This window comes from Taudactylus pleione, unplaced genomic scaffold (assembly GCF_031769625.1).
Source record: "Taudactylus pleione unplaced genomic scaffold, aTauple2 ptg000093l, whole genome shotgun sequence".
Classification (NCBI taxonomy): domain Eukaryota; kingdom Metazoa; phylum Chordata; class Amphibia; order Anura; family Myobatrachidae; genus Taudactylus; species Taudactylus pleione.
The window spans coordinates 23,303,972-23,321,189 of NW_028284495.1; the positions used below are offsets into that span (position 1 = coordinate 23,303,972).

The 17,218-nt window shown below is 43.4% G+C and overlaps 1 protein-coding gene across 2 annotated transcripts in view; it reads right to left on the reverse strand.

Annotated features, from left to right (window-relative positions):
• The window catches only part of LAMA3 (laminin subunit alpha 3), a 286,414-nt gene that overhangs the window by 125,320 nt on the left and 143,876 nt on the right, over positions 1-17,218 (reverse strand). For both annotated transcript variants that reach the window (XM_088469607.1, XM_088469608.1), the window contains exons 24-31: positions 16,533-16,630; positions 15,011-15,164; positions 12,295-12,452; positions 9,568-9,676; positions 8,904-9,001; positions 3,838-4,009; positions 2,596-2,722; positions 2,376-2,515 (exon numbers count right to left, since the gene is read on the reverse strand). In XM_088469607.1, coding sequence (XP_088325733.1) covers positions 2,376-2,515; positions 2,596-2,722; positions 3,838-4,009; positions 8,904-9,001; positions 9,568-9,676; positions 12,295-12,452; positions 15,011-15,164; positions 16,533-16,630 — 1,056 coding nt within the window. The remainder of the gene's footprint in view (positions 1-2,375; positions 2,516-2,595; positions 2,723-3,837; positions 4,010-8,903; positions 9,002-9,567; positions 9,677-12,294; positions 12,453-15,010; positions 15,165-16,532; positions 16,631-17,218) is intronic.

Genomic DNA, 17,218 nt, shown 5'->3' on the forward strand with positions numbered 1-17,218 from the left:
AAGTAACCCCAAGTGAGGTACAACAATGGGGCCCGCCCGGCGATCCGCAATTGAGAGGATCCCGAGAAAACAAACCGCCCAAGGGGGTCGCGAAAGGGGCCGGCACCAGATGACGCCAAATACAGAACCCTTTATGAGTCAAATCCTCCGCACTATAACCTGCAGCACATGGCTTGCAGGATAGTAAAAATGGGTGTAGTATAACGCTCTATCTCCTGGTCAGACATATCTGACCAACCCTCTTGGTGGAAATATCAAGCAGCGCTATACTGACCCTGACTGATGCCAAAAATTAGCTGCAGGGACCCATTTTCAGCGTATGCAACACATAGTTCCATCTAAAATATGGCAACGTGCAGCACGCAACAGTATGTGACAAACCTCACAAATATTAACAAGTATATAAATTTGAGGTCTCAGAACCACCCTAAGTACAGCTGTATTAGGGCAGATAAAGAAAAGGGATAGATATACACTGACAGGTGACAGAATAAAGTACAGACAGTCAGCACTAGCATAAGTCACATACAATGCAGATATATGCATATATGCATAAACATGTCATACAATATACTGCACTATGAGCTTCATTCAGAGGCGGCCGTACGGTCTACGACCACACGGCCGCCTCGATGTTTGTCCAGTGCGCATGCGCACGAGGGAGCCGGCTCCTTCGTGCGCATGCGTGAGACCCGCTACGACCGACAGCGCCGTTCGTAGCAGGTCTCTTTCCAAAGGGGGTGAGCTGTCGATGTTGATTGACAGCTCGCCCCGTTTGGAAGGCGGGCCGGGGGGGTGGCAGCCCAAACGGAGGCGTTCCAATGGGAACGCCTGCCGTTTGGGGGAGGCCCCACTGACATCACTAGTGATGTCAGTGGAGAGCTTCCGGCTCTGACAGAGCCAGAAGCTCTCCGAGGCTTACGACAAGTGAGACCCTACCCTAGGGTCTCGTCGTAAGCCCCGATGGTCGCGATGGTCTACGACCATCGCGACCATCACCCTATCGGTCGTTAGAGCTGTGGGTGTAAACCCACAGCCTAGCGACCGAAACAGAGGCGGCCGGTCAGGACGCAAGCGGCCGCCCAGTTTCTGAGCGACCGCTTGCATCCTCCGACCGCCTCTGAATGAGGGCCTATGTCACTGCATTCAACTCTCCAGATTCAGTGTCTGGGAAGGCTACAGCGCTGTGTACCCTGACCTGATGGTGAGGTACGCAGGAGGACTGGACTCACTGCCATCTCCGGAGCTCTGCTGCTGCACATAGAAAATGGCCGCCTGGAGACCACAGAAGAAGCGTGGCCCGCGGAGGAAGCAGCTCAGCAACGCCAGACTTTTGACACTGAAAGGCGCGCTGAGCTGAGGGGAGGAGCCGCTGTAACAGGGAAGGCTGCCTCTCCTGGCCGGCTATTAACCCCCGGGACACCGGCTCCCTGCGCCGATCGCTAAGTCCCTGGTGGTCTAGTGGACACAAGGGGTATGGGGGGCCCGCCGCCACTGCCGGCGCCTCCGGTCTGTCCCCAGAGACCGGAGACACAGGACTGCATTTGAAATGCGCGGATCAAAGCAAGCGGTGATCCGCGACCTTACCTGCTCCCCGTGGATCCGGCAGCAGTCCTGGGCGCCCGCAGAGTCCGGCTAGTACAGACTCTGGGGTCTCGCTGAGATCCCCAGATCTGTACTGGCGTCTCAGCGCCAGCGGGGTGACGGAGCGGCAGCTTAGACGTCCTATGGACAGTCCGACGCTGCCGCTCTGAAGAGACCAAAGTCCATGGAAAAAACTTTGTCCCTAAAAAAATAAAATAAGCTTAGGGGCTGCTAATCAGCTCCCCCTGCGCTAACGGTGACCCGACTCCGGCCGGGCACCAACTTAAACTGAGGTGCCTCTGGCTTGGGGGTGGGGTTATAGGGAGAGTAGACCCAGTGCATCCTGGGAGCTAAAAGCTTTAACTGCGTGGTGCCCGGATTTGGTTCCCAACCTATACCCCAAGGTCAACCCTGTGGACCCTATGGACCCTGAAGTAGAAATAAAAATTCTTAAACTATAAAGCTATGAAAATAGAAATACATAGTTAGAATTGCATCTAACATGCAGAAATAGAGGAATTGTATTGTATAGTTTTCCATATTAAAAAAGAATAGGGACAACAAACTTTCCAGGACAAAAATGGTCACTGCCCCTAGAAATTAGGCATCGTTGGAAGCTATGTCATAGTGTTATAGCAGCCCTTCAAACAATCAATAAACATCAATTAAATTATCCTGCGCAATGACTAATGGGCCCTCCAAGTGAAAGTGTATACATAATCAATGCTTAAGATCAAAATGCTGTCAGATCGTATTGATTGTTATTGATCTGAATGGTGCCACACACTCACCAAAACCAGAGGCTTCTCTGGAGGAGTTGTCACAGTTACAGACAGTTCATGGTTAGTGACATCAAGCCCAATCCGATTACCTGCAACCACCAGGTCTCGACATCCAAACAGGTGTGGGCAATATGAGGCATTGAAGGAACCTGGGAGAATGTCACAAAATAATCTCACAGTTGTATAAAATACAGATAACTATGCTAGAAGAGCTGTATACCACCCTTACCTGACCACTGCGCCCCACCGTTCACCAGCACTGACACAGGGAATGCAGGGCTCTCAGTCTGGTAGTACTGGATAATGAAGACGTATCTCCCAGTATGTGGTATTCTTCTACCCAATGTAATGTGATTCTATGCAGTTGGCAGATCATAAAATATATTAGTGCAGATATAATGGATACACTTGTTTTTACCAAACAAAAAAGTGTTTTTGCTCCTTCAAACCAGATAAAGATATGATGGGGCAAAATCTAAGCATCATTTTGTGAGGTAGATGGAAGTCCAATTTTCATACTTATGACTTATGGCTGACTCTGTGGCCAGCTGGGCGGCTGGTCATCTTCATGTTGTCATAATAATGGGCATATTTTTATGTGGAGGCCTGGAGCTGTCTACACTAAAATGGTAGATAGTCAATAGGTTGGCACCAAAAGGTTGACAGTCAATAGATTGACAGGGTTAACAGGTTGACATTGAAATGGTCAACACAAAAAGGTTGACACATGGTTTTTCATGATTGTTAGGTTTAAGGTTAAGCGAAAAAAAAAAAAAATCATGTGTTGATCATTTGAATGTCAACCTTTTAAATATGACCTAAGTCAGTGTCGACCAAATGCCTATCGACCTTTTAACCCTGTCAACCACTGACTGTCTAACTTCTTAATGTAGACCTATCAATCCACACTCGTAGATCCATCTATCCCTTTGCTAATCAGGGATGGACACAGTTTAGACCCCCTGGCCAGGATGGAGGTTTATTAATAAAATTAACCATAGATGTATCTTCATGTGTATTTTTATTTTTTTAAAATGTACCATATATTTCACTGATGTTAATAACTCCTTAAAGTGAAAGTAAACCCAAAAATAAAATACAGGTGAAAGCAATATAGATTATTTTATAGGAATTTACACCATTTGTACAATCTCACCACTACTTGACTGACTATAAATTTACTATTCAAAACATTTCAAAGCTGCCTGGTCTTCTGCTGTTTCCGCATCTGGATTTCAAGAGGCAGTAATATAAAATACAACATAAGATATGTTTTGTATGTGTTTTGTATTAAATATTATTGCCCCTTCAAATCAGGGACACTGGTCGAAGTGAAACATCAGCAACATTATTATTCCATCTATATCACTTGTCATTGTGTTATGTTTCTTCAGCTGACTAATAGGATTTTTAAATGTGGTGGGGCCCCTCGGACCGTCATCGGAATCAGAGTATGCTACATCACAAATACCTCTTCTGATTTCAGAAACACTTTGTTGCCTGGTTGACCAGGAATCACCGGCCCAGGGACAGGTTCTTGTACCCTGTTCTTCTGTCCATCAGAATATCTAGCATCTTTGAAAGAGTCCAGAACCAAAGCCAGGGGTGGGTTTTCATAGACTGATGACTGGACACAAGAAGGGCTTGGAAACAACAATACATAATATAACTAGAGCTGCCAGCTTTTGACAATATATTTTATAGAAAAGTCACACTGTTGCGCAGCTTTGTGTCACAAACAATGCAACACAGTTACAATGTGGCATGTGGTCTTTTATGGTTGCTATAAAGCTGCAGCAACATGTGACACAAAGTAGGTAGTGCGAACAATGAGGAAACTCATTTAGCCCCATTGTATAGTGAAGATGGATTACATTAATTTGCAGGGTTCCTAGGACGATTCACATGTGACTTACGTAATCAAAGTCACTTGTCATCGCTGGTAGTGTATGCTACAACATGCACCCTATAGGACGCCATACTGATACACATGGGGGAATGTATAATACCTAAGGTGTTCCACAAAGCTATATTAGTGAGAAGCATTAGCAGTGGATAGATGTGAGTGACACCTAAGGGAAATATTTACTAAAGGTTGATTTTGTGTTTTTGGAAGTTATTTCCATCGGTTTTGCAGACCAAACCATTTACTAAAGTCAAAACCGACGGCAAAATGACCAAAAATTCGACTTTAGAACATAGTAGTAACTTGTTTTTCTATTTAAATAAACAAATATAGAAACCGGAGATTTACTATGCATCATTTTGAAAACCACCCAAAAACCGTCCCGAAAACTATGGCAATCCCGCCCAAACAATAGACTTGTCTGTTGCAGGTGAGTTTGGGCTAAGCACTGCACAGATCACTATGATCTGTACTGTAAAATGGGAAAAAAAATGTAAAAATAAAGGAAAAAAAAGTGTGGAGTCCCCCCAAATCCACAACCAGCCCCAGGCCTCAGAGCCTAGGCTGATATTAGAAAATAGGGGGAAAAACTGTATGGGGTTCCCCCTATTATCCAATAACCAGCACAAGGCTAAACCAGCTGAGGGGATGATGCTATAATAGAGGGGCACACAGTGTGGTTCAGCCCAGGGCTGGAATGCCTAGGTAAGTGGGGACCCTAAAGACCAAACCTCCCCCTGATGGACCAAATTTTTTTTGAAAATGAGATTCTATGAGAATCGCATCATTTTGGCCCCTCCCGTCCCATAAATTTGCAAATTGCGGCATTATGCCACGAGGGGGCTAAAGCAGTGAAGTAACCATCTTTCTTCCAGGTGAAAATCATTATGGGTGTTGGGGTATGCGTGCGGCGTGTGTGATATCGATATATCTACATTAAAATCTATGTGGTGTGGGATGGGTATGTAATGTCGACAGTCGGAATCCCAGCGGTCAGAGGGCCCATTCACTATGGATCACTATTCTGCTTATACGCACACAACGCAGTTGCTAAAATCAGCAGCGATATGTAAATGTTTGTATTCGCATTGCGATCGCAGCCTGACATAAGAATGCCCACTTCTCCTTACTCACATCCGTATACTTGGCCTACATAGAGAAACCATCGGTAACATCGGACAGTTAATGAAGCCCAGACCTTACTCAATAATTGCTTTCTTCAGCGCACGCTATGAGGCCTCAGACGGCAACTAGTATCTCAGTGGCTAATTTATGCATGCCCATGCAATGGCATTGAAACGCACTGGCACGCCTGCTTTCGCCCGACCACCCCGTCTCCACCCACAATGGCACTTCCTGTCAATCACTCTGCCATGGGTCTGTGTATCCTTAGCGATCGATGTCCCGATCGCAGTGGCTAGTTCGCGCATGTGCACTGCGATGCATAGACAGTAGGCAACAATCGACCGATTGCATGCATATAAGCAACAGCGTTCCTTGCTGAATCAGGCCCAGAACCCCAACGACAGGATCCCGACAGGGTTAACATACCGACACTAACCTTCCCCCCTAGTGCCTGAAACTAACCCTTCCCACTTAGTGCCTAACCCTAACCCTCCCCCTAGTGCCAAACCCTAAACCCCCGATACTTACCTTCGGCATGCCGGCAGTCAGGATTTTGGAGCCGGGATCCTCACTGCTGTCGGAATTCCGGTGCCGGGATATAGTCCGTCGGTAGTGTAGAGGCATGCTGACTACATCTCATGCGGTGGGGGTATGTGTGTGAGATATACTGTATATATCAAACGCACACACAAACACACACATACACACAGAAAACCCATGCGTTTGCCCTTACTGTGTACCACCACAAAAAAACACTACTTTATATAGAGGGAGGTTTTTGCAATCTTATTTACTTATTTTCTGCCCTGGGCACTGTGTAGAAAGTATGGTTTCATTTGTATGGTGGTAGCCTCTGTTCTTAAACTGTTCAAGTCGTTGAAAGGGAGCAAGAAAACTGCCTGAGTTTGAGTGACAACTATACAAATATTAAACAAATGAAGGTTCTGTGCTCTTAATTAGGTCTTACCATACTAGAAAGTATAAACAAGACACTTGATATGTGATGCAATATGAAACATTTATTAATTAGCAGTAGATAAAAAAATATAATACCTAACCGGTTAGGAATGAATATAAAAGTAAATGAGTACACACATATATTATTTAAAATTAAATATGAAATATTAAATTGATCTTAATAACTATATATATATAAAAAAAGTATATAAGATCAATAGCAGCTCCGTGGTATTGGCAAGTAAAGTCCCACTGTTATTATTCAAGTCTATAGCTGCAATTGTATAATCCAACCTTAATAGGGAATTTTCATTACCAGCAGAAAGTCCAGTGTTGAATGTAAACCCTTGCGGTAAGGACCTGAAGTGTGTCACAATAGCAGCAATCTGTTGTGATCTTCAAGGTCTGGACTCCAGGTGTATTAGGAGTTTACTGAAGAGGCCAGCTGTAGCTAGCATACAAATTCATTTTGCTATGGGGCTCCCATTAGTCAACCTGCACCCCTGGCTGGATCTGACAGCTCTGAGCTTTCCAATAGCCAATGGTGCAGTTATTGGAAAGAGTTCTCTTGCGAACTGGTTTTACAGTACGGATGGATGGAAAAGAAAGTAAGAGGATATACTGTAGTAACACTAGAGTAAGTAACATGGACTGAGGGTCTGATTCAGGCTCTATATGGGAATAGAGTAATACCCCTTTTACACCGGAGCTAAAACCCGGGATTTTGAAGGGTTAACCCGGGCAGCTCCCTGGTGTAAAAGGGGAGAGGGTTGGATTGCCAGGTCGAGTGACCCGGCAATCCAACCCAGGTAACTAGCAGGGTTTAACACGGGCGTAGCCCGTGAAACCCTGCTGTGAGAACAGCGCACTCCGGGTCAGTGGCGCTTGGAGATGACGTCATCTCCAAGCGACCACTTTCACTCCGGAAAAGCCGGGTCTATGCAGACCCGACTCCGGTGTGAGCGGGTCGGCACCGGCAAAATTCCGGATCTGATCCGCATAGGAACTTTGTTCCAACTCCGGGTCAGACCCGGAATTTAGGTGGAAAAGGGGTATAAGATAGAGCAAGTAATTGTGCACCTGGACAAATCATGTCCCAATGCAAAGGGTGCAAATACGTAAACATTTTTTGCATGTGTAGTAAATACTGGCTGCTTTTTAATGTGTAGGGGAGAGGGGCCCTTAGATTGCACACCCTAAGCACAATGTGAGGCGCTACCTGCTGAGACTTGTAGTGCTGCAAGCAGAAAGAGAAAAATGCAAGTGCACACTCTAACCATGCTGAACCTAATAATAATACTGCTAAAATGCATCAAAGAGGTTCTTAGCATAATAATGGCCATAATTATGGGCCTGCCCACCGCATCCAGATAACCTCTAACAGGCAGGTCCCTAACACTCCTATGGAACCAATACAGGGCACGGGACTCCCCAGGCCAACCCAGCAGAGCTGCCCCATGGCTTCACACTAGTGTGAGATTACAAGTGATAAAGTGCTACATACTGTATATAAAAAACAAACTAAAGAAGTGAAAAAGTGTACCTGTTCCTGGGTGTTTTTAATTAGCAAGGAGTCCTTGCACTCCAAGACTGCATATCTAATAAGGCACAGTGAGGGTAAGACCTACTTTATATATGCTGTGTGTTAGGCTGGGTACTACACACCTAAAGCTTTTCTGTCCAACCATCCAACTAGTTGATTGGTTAGAATGAAAATCTGGTAACGTATGGGAGTAACTAATGATCAGCAATTTGCTCCTAAATGCCAGAAAACAGATGGAAATGGTCGTTCAGACAAGTTTGTTAAATGTTGATCTAAATAATTTGTTCAAACAACAGTTTTTCTTCTTTTTCTGTTGTTTGGGAGCAAATTGCTGATTGTCATTTGCTTTCATCCCTTATCAGATTTTCATTCCAACCAATCAACTAGTTGGATGGTTGGACAGAAAATCTTTAGGTGTGTACCCAGCCTTAGTCTTGGGACTGGTATTGGGGCGCGGGGCTCTCTGGGCTGGTGTGGCTGGACTGTTTCATGGCATCATAATGTACACTTTTTCACTTCTTTAGTTTGTTTTTTATATATGTAGCACTTCATACACTTTTAATTATAACCTCTCACTTATGTAAGACTTAACACATAGGAGTCTCTTTAACTATCACTCGCACTAGTGTGATGCCATGGGGCAGTTCTGCTGGGTTGGCCTGGGGAATCCCGTGCCCTGTATTGGTTCCATAGGAGTGTTAGGGACCTGCCTAATAGATGTCACCCGGATGCGGTGGACAGGCCAATAATTATGGCCATTATTATGCCTTGAATCTCTTTGGTGCATTTTAGCAGTATTATTATAAGGTTTAGCATAGTTAAGAGTGTGAACTTGCATTTTTCAGTGCAGTAAGGTTTTACCAAGATGCACAGTTACTTGCTCTTTCTTACTCTATTCCCAAATCTGAATCAGGCCCTGAATGGTTGCAGTTCTAGGGAGTATATTTAATTAATCATGTAGATAATTCTGCATTTCATGGAAATTAAATAAATACTGCACATTTACCTTTGATTAGGAGGCCGTCCATAAACTGCAATACAGTGCACCTTTGGCTCAGCATATTCAATGCTGAACTGTTCTATAGGAACAATGCATACTCTATTCTGAAATATAAACACAACAGACATACAGACTAAACAAATAAAGTATATAAAGTTATATGTGAATCATGGAATACTGTCTTCTGTGTAGCAGAATACCCAGCACCCTGAACATATGTTGGTGACGGTCAAATTGATATCTGTAATCCCCTTAATGTAGCTGGGCTCAATTAATCCAATTAATTTAGAGGCACAATTTGCACTGACTCCAGTAACCAATCAAATACTTGCTTTCAGTTTCTAATAGGGATGGCCATCCGTGGCTTAACCATTGATATCAATCAATCAGCATGAAACCATCAATGGTTTCGCCCATCGATGGTCAGCCCTATTCTAATTGTCAGCCCTGCTCTATGGATCAGCGGGCCAATCAGGTTGATGGTCGAGGGCCATCCCTAGTCTCTAATTTGTACTGCACAGATAAAAGCTGATCGGTTGCTGTGTTCCAGTGCACATTGTGCAAAGGCAATAAATGTGCATTATGGATGTGCAGAGAAAGCCATGTTATGTTAGTAACAGTTGGGAATCAAAAAGAGAATTAAAACCTTCTCTTAGATGGAAAAACTCACCAGCAGGAAACTGACTAATGACGCTGTGACATGTATTTCAGTGTCAGGAAACAACTCCAACACTGCAATCCGATTCATGCTGTCTACTACAATACTGCGGCACAGGAAGCTGGCGTAAACAATGAAATATATATATATTGATTTTAGCTCATCCATATTTAAACAAGTATTGCATTTACCTTTTTGTACATGCATAAAATGTGCAATAATGTTACTGAAATCCAGTTTTGTATGAGAGCAGCAATTTAGGCAGATTTATAAGTACAATAGTTTGTAAGTTAGATAAGACCATAAAGAATACAAAAAAGTAAGCTAATAAGCTCCTCGGGGTCCATAATATACTTGTCCAATGAGCTATAAAATAACTAAGTATATAAATTCACTGCTTTCATCTGCAGCACATGCTGGAGCTAAGTGATTGGGACGTAACAAGCATTCTACTGATGGTCATCTCTTCTACAGGATATAGCAAGGGGTATAAATGTACGGGAGAGTGCAGTCCAAGATAATACACCATAGTCATAATCGCCTTCTATTCCAGGTTAGGCTGGTCTGTTCTGTATCCTGATTAGACTCCGATGGCTCACATATTTCTAAAGGTGCGTACACAAACAACGATTTTTTCAACAATTTAACTAATTATTTAATCGTTATCGTTCAATCGTTTAAAAAAATCATTCAGTTTCAGATGTACAACGATGAACGATAATCGTTCATGCGCGTTCACGTTTGTAGTTTGTAGTTCATCGTTCATTCTGACTGTCCAATTGAACGATTTTCATTAAGGTAAGTATCAAAATTAATTTGTAGTTTGTAAAAATCGTTCAATTAACAATTTTAGTAAACGATTTTCGTTCATTTTTCCCTTGAAAAAATGAACGAAAATTGTTTACTAAAATCATTCATTTAGCAAATTGTTACGTGTGTATGCAGCTTAGGGATTAAAGTCTCTTTCTCTGCTCTTTGGCTGTGAACAGAGGGCCAGATTCAGAGCCAGACGCTCTGACCAGAGCGCCCGCTCTGAATCAGGGCCGGCCTACCTAAAATTGGAGCGGCCTCCTGGCCGCTCGCATAGCTGTGGGTGACCACCCACAGCTTATGCGAGCGGCCAAAAAGATGGTCGCGATGGTCAAGACCATCGCGACCATCGGGCTTGTGACGAGACCCTTGTGGTAGGGTCTCGTCTGTCGCAAGCCCGGAGTGCTTTTGGCTCTATCAGAGAAAAAAACACTCCCACTGACATCACTAGTGATATCAGTGGGGCCGGACCCAGACAGTAGGCGTTCCCATGGGAAGGCCTCCGTCTGGGCAGCCACGCCCCCGGCACGCCCACCAAAGGGGGCGTGCTGTCAATCACCATCAACAGCACGCCCCCTTTGGAGCGAGACCCCGAGCGACGGCTTCCCTGTCGCTCGCTGGGTCTCGCGCATGCGCACGACGGAGCAGCCTCTGTCGTGCGCATGCGCATTTGGGTAACATCGACTCGCGAGCAGGTCTGAATGAGACCCAGAATGTACAGATGTGTCCTCATACACTTAGCATCTACAGCCATAATGCATGTGACGCCCGGCATCACTGCTCAGAGGGGAGTATCTTACCGTGCTTTTCTTTAAATTTAGCATTTTATGCGCATCGCAGATACACTAGGCTGTGACATTAACTAGACAGGAATTGGTTTTATACATGTAGAAAGTCGCAGATTAAGCTCAACGGAACTTGGCATGAGCAAAAGCCGCCGTTGCTTGCATCCGTGCTCTTTTTAAACAGATTCATGTCGCACAGCAAATTCATCAGTGTAATCTAACAATGTACTGTAGTTTTCTTGCTTACAGTTGTTATATTAATGCGAATAAAAGGCACATTTAGAGCAGAAAGACCCTTGGCATGGCCGAGTCGCCCGAGACCTGGCATGCCAAGAAATGCTATTTGGTGCAACTGAAGCCACAGCATATAATGACACCTCTGTATGTCTGCAAAATGTGAGCTCTGTGGACAAGACGTGCACATGCAGGAAGCTGTACACAATTACATTTATAAGAACTAAGCACGTGATCAATAAACACTGACATGAGAAAATTAATACAGTATACAGAATAAAGTAATGAGTATACAGTATACAGAATAAAGTAATGAGTATGCATGATAACAGAATAAAGTAATGAGTATACAGTATACAGAATAAAGTAATGAGTATACAGGATAACAGAATAAAGTAATGAGTATACAGTATACAGAATAAAGTAATGAGTATACAGGATAACAGAATAAAGTAATGAGTATACAATATACAGAATAAAGTAATGAGTATACAGGATAACAGAATAAAGTAATGAGTATACAGGATAACAGAATAAAGTAATGAGTATACAGGATAACAGAATAAAGGAATGAGTATACATGATAACAGAATAAAGTAATGAGTATACAGGATAACAGAATAAAGTAATGAGTATACAATATACAGAATAAAGTAATGAGTATACAGGATAACAGAATAAAGTAATGAGTATACAGTATACAGAATAAAGTAATGAGTATACAGGATAACAGAATAAAGGAATGAGTATGCATGATAACAGAATAAAGTAATGAGAGAATATTCACCAAAGTCCTTATACCTGTCCACCCTCTGATCATTAAAAATCTGGTTATCATTTCCCCAGTAATAGAGGACAAATAATGCTAATCTACAATAAGCAAGTATGTATAACAGAAGTAGCACCGTACCTGTACCTACAGCTGTACAGTCTGACTCTGGCTGTAGCAGTAGGGTTATTGTTTGTCATCACATTAATAAAGAATTGCTGAGTGTCTTCATTGACATATTCAAAAATAAGCACATAAAACCCAACCCGAGGGATGTTTACTCTGAAACGTAACTCCACCTGCAGATTCAAAGGTAAATGTTTATTAGAATTCATTTAACTAAATAAAAATGTGATATCTATTATATAACGAGCTAAAGCATGTGTCTAGCGCATGTCAACACAATTCTAGCGCAATTCTCTTTGCTCCTCCCACTGAACTGGGCCACACTGCCAAGGAAAAGGGTCCCAACCCCCTACATAACTCCACCTGGGTCCTGGGGGCTCCCCAGGCACTGGCCATAGAATGAGGCAGTGATCACTGGCAGCCACATTAGCCAGCCAGGGAAGAAGAGCTGAAGCTCATGCTACCTGTGTCTAGCAGCAATCAGGGCACACAGCAGCACCCCCTGCAGCGGAAGAGGGGCAAGCATGAGACAGCTGTGGAGCGTGAGACAGGCTGTCTGCTGCTGCTGAGCCACTGCATGGAGACCTGAGAAATAGGGTGCAGGTGATATGCATCAGGTGAGCTCTCACATGACATGGTACAATCACACGGGGAGCACATAGAGAGCCTATAAGAGGGACAGAGGCTGGCCCGTAACTGCCAAGCAGAGACTGCATCCCCAGGAGAGCAATTGGAGCGTCCACACCTACCACAGGTACAGTGTATATCTATATACCCTGTATATAATTATACATTATACATTATAAAAATACACACCTATATACCCTGTATACACACTATAACCATTACACACCCAGAGCAGGTACATGCATCTGTGCATATATCCTCATATACACTGTAACGTGGGCAGAGAGAGAGAGAGAAAAAGGGGGTGGAGGAAGAGAGAGTGTGAGAATAATGGGTGTCTGTGTCTGAGTGTGAGAGTAGAGAGAAAGAGAGAGAACAGAGGAGGTGGGAGAATTGAGAGCGGGTACAGTGGGGTGTAGGAAGAGAGAGAGAACAGTGGATGGGGGAAGAGAGGGAGAGCAAATGGTGGGGTGGGGAAAGAGAGAGAGTGAGAATGCTGTTGTGGCGGAAGAGAGCAAGAACAGTAGGGTGGGGGAAGAGAGGGAGCGCGAACGGTGGGGTGGGGGAAGAGAGGGAGCTGGAACGGTGGGGTGGGGGAAGAGGGAGCGGGAATGGTGGGGTGGGGGAAGAGAGGGAGCGCGAACGGTGGGGTGGGGGAAGAGAGGGAGCATGAACGTGGGGTAGGGGAAGAGAGGGAGCGGGAACGGTGGGGGAAGAGAGGGAGCGCGAACGGTGGGGGAAGAGAGGGAGCGCGAACGGTGGGGTGGGGGAAGAGAGGGAGCGCGAACGGTGGGGTGGGGGAAGAGAGGGAGCGCGAACGGTGGGGTAGGGGAAGAGAGGGAATGCGAATGGTGGGGTGGGTGAAGACAATGAGTTGGACAAATGTGGATTAAAGTGAAGAGAGCGCGGAAATGCTGGAATGGAGGAAGAGAGAACAGGAGAATATTGGGGTGGTAGAAGAGAGAATGAGAAGGGGGGGCAAGACAATGGGGGATAGGGGAAGAGAGAGATTAAGTTCCAGTGTGCCCTGGCTGCAATATTGCTCACAGTTTCCCAGTATCAAGTACCACAACCTCCAAGCAGTCAATGGATACTAGGTCTTGCTGGGACTTGAAGTTCCACAATAGTATTTAATATAAATTTCTATTTCAACTAATACCAAATGCAGCCACCACACTAGCACACACCCATGTGGGCAGTCCTACAGGGTTGATCTATTCTTATAGTCTTCCTATCTTAGCTCAGTAAATAACATGTTGGTATTCCCAACATCATCAGAACATATCTTTACAGCAGGCCTGTGGGACCCACAATAAATATGTCTCCTAAGAGATGAATATGGAAATAAGTAAAACTAGGCCGCCACTGCACGGTCCTGCTACACTTACATGTGCATGCCATACTGTATTCAACTTGCCTTTGCACAACACAAAGCTGCCTCTGGAGAACTACAAGTGCAACAAACAGTACCATTTACATGAGCAGTGCCGCAAAGCTGATTTTTTTACAGGACACATTTGGATTTCTAAAATGTCTGCTTAATGTAAGCAGCAGGGGTTTAAATTTAATATGTATGTTTAGGCAATTAAGTCTCTGTATTCAGCAATTGTTACATCTCAGGAGAATTCCTTTCAAATATGCACAAGCCTAGTAATTCGGCTAAACTTCAATACCTGAAAAACTTCTTATCAATTGGCTAAATTCTGGATATAATGCTTTACTAGCTTAAACATAAGCACAATTATAATAATAAATAGCTAAATGGAAACCTAACCTGGGTGCCACAAGAAGTGCAGCAGATAATGACCCAAAACACAAGTCACCACTACTTGTATACACATGAATATAGAAACAAATGGGAAATTATATCTTGTGCCAATCCCATTCCAGCCAAAAGATCCATCTGAGTACAATGTGAACACATTGAACCCAGACAAATCCTTTGGCTGGAATGGGACTGGCGCAAGATATAATTTCCCATTTGTTTCTATAAGCACAATTATACCCTATCCTGATGGTCATATAATTTCATTTGGGAATGTGAGACATTCATTTATTTAGGTCATTGATAGAAAAAAAAGATTTAAAAATGAGGCCATCCCACCTGTCTTCCTGAAATGTCCGCCATGAAGGGGTGTCCAAGACTTGGCTGTCGAACAATTATAGGTCGATTTACACCATCCTGTTTGAAATACTCCATCTCAGTACCACGGACACATGCAAACTTATCCATGGGCAAATGCTGATAAACTAAACAGCTTGGGAACAGAAGAAATATGTGAGATGAAATTTACTAATAAAACGGTCTTATAAAATAGTGGCTGCTTAGGTCAATGGTCTATCACAGGTGCATGAAAAGGGAGGGCTTTAATCTAGACTTTGGTTCATGGTGGTGTATAATTGACTTAGGGCCTAATTCAGATACAGACGTGGTTTTTCCCACTGCGTATGTACCCAAAGCCATCAGAGGCGGACATGCACATCTCAGCGGATCTGCGGGCTTGTCAGAGTAGCATGAAAGGCAGACGGATATCCACTTGTGGTTAAATGAGCATAACTGGTCTGGATGGAATCAGTGCGTTTGCGCGTAACATAGGTTTGCTGTGAGCGACTAGAAGGATTCAGAAATAGGTGTATGCAAACATCTGGCAATTTCAGACATGTTCCTTGCGCCAGCCTTCGGCCGGTGCTAATGCAGGCTGATAGAGATGACAAGCAGATGTATAGGGGTGTTCCAGCTGCATAGATCTAGTGCTTTTCATACATAGAATGCGGCAGCAGATGTGGCTGCTGATGTGCGATTCTGAACCAACATCTTTATGAGGAAACCCCTTTGCTGCTGAGGGTTTGCTCACCCTTGTGCTCAGGTCTTTTTTCACATTCTAACATCAATATCACTGATTTATTTACAGCGATACCCAAATAAATTATACCATGATTTTTTTCAGAAGACATTGGGGGATATAGTTTTCAGAAAATACTATTATTGTTCTAACACATCCAAAATTTTTTTAACATAAATGGTCAAATTTAAAAAAATAAAGAATGAATGGGCTTTATCCATTTGGACAAATATCATGACAAATGTATGGCTCCCGACTTAGAGTAATGTTGAATAATTTTTTTAAAGGGAATTATTATCCTTAAGTGGGATGATCTGAAGTTTGCAACTATAAAAAATATTTTGGATTCACAAAATTATCCATCAAGTCACATTCTTCATAGAGATTGGCAACTATAGATTGTAACATGGCAGCTGTGTCCTCCGGTTGTCTGTTAATAACCAGTCTTATTTTATTCATTTGTTTGTTCCCAATTGTCAAGTGCAGTTGAGAAAGAAATAAATAGTACATTCTGAATCTGATAGCATCACTGAAAGGTAACAAATGATTTACTCCAAGTGGACACGTAAGGCCCCCTACTGGTGAGTTTCCTGATTACATTTCTTTTTTTAGGTTTTTTCTTTTTAGAGATGTAACAAAAAACTACACTGTCAACTAACTTCAAATATGGTGTTGAAAAGGGGCTTCTAGCAAGTGACGGCTGTTGATATTACTGTTATTTGGTTTACTACATTTGCAGAATAACAAATTCAGCTAGAGGCTCCTTAGACATACAGTACATACTTTTCACCAACTGGTCCAACATAATTGCATGGCTGTGTAACTCTTAGCTGTAAAATGGAGGCTTCATAGTAATCGCTTGGCAGCAGCACAAGGTAATCCTACAATGACATTCAAATACAATGGTTTAGTATGATAATACACAGACACAGTTTATTTTGGGCATATATAATAAAATTATACGTATCCTAAATGTTATATTGGTTGTGTTCTGAGAAAATATAAGTGTGTGTTAGGGGTGTGCATGTATTGATTGGAGGAGCTTTATTGCCACAATTGATGACAGTCATTGTGTCATTTGGAGGCTCAGAGCATGAAAAACGCAAGGCTTGATTCAGATTAGAGATGAGCGGGTTCGGATTTTCCAGCCAAATTCAGATTTTTCCCGCCAAAATCGGGTCTCAGAAAGAGGCAAACCATCATCTTTCATGGACAAACATCATCAGTCCAGGAATGATGATGTTCGTCCATGAAAGACGACGTTTTACCTCTTTCTGAGACATGGTTTTTGGCGGGAAAAATCCGAACTAGGCGTGAAAATCCGAACTAATCCGAACTTGCTCATCTCTAATTCAGATGTGGACATTAATGCATTAGCAGATGTGATTTTATATGCAGCTTCCGTGCAGAACTATGCTAATGCTATAGCCGCTTGGAAATCTATTGAGACGCCCACCGGCGGCCTTGCA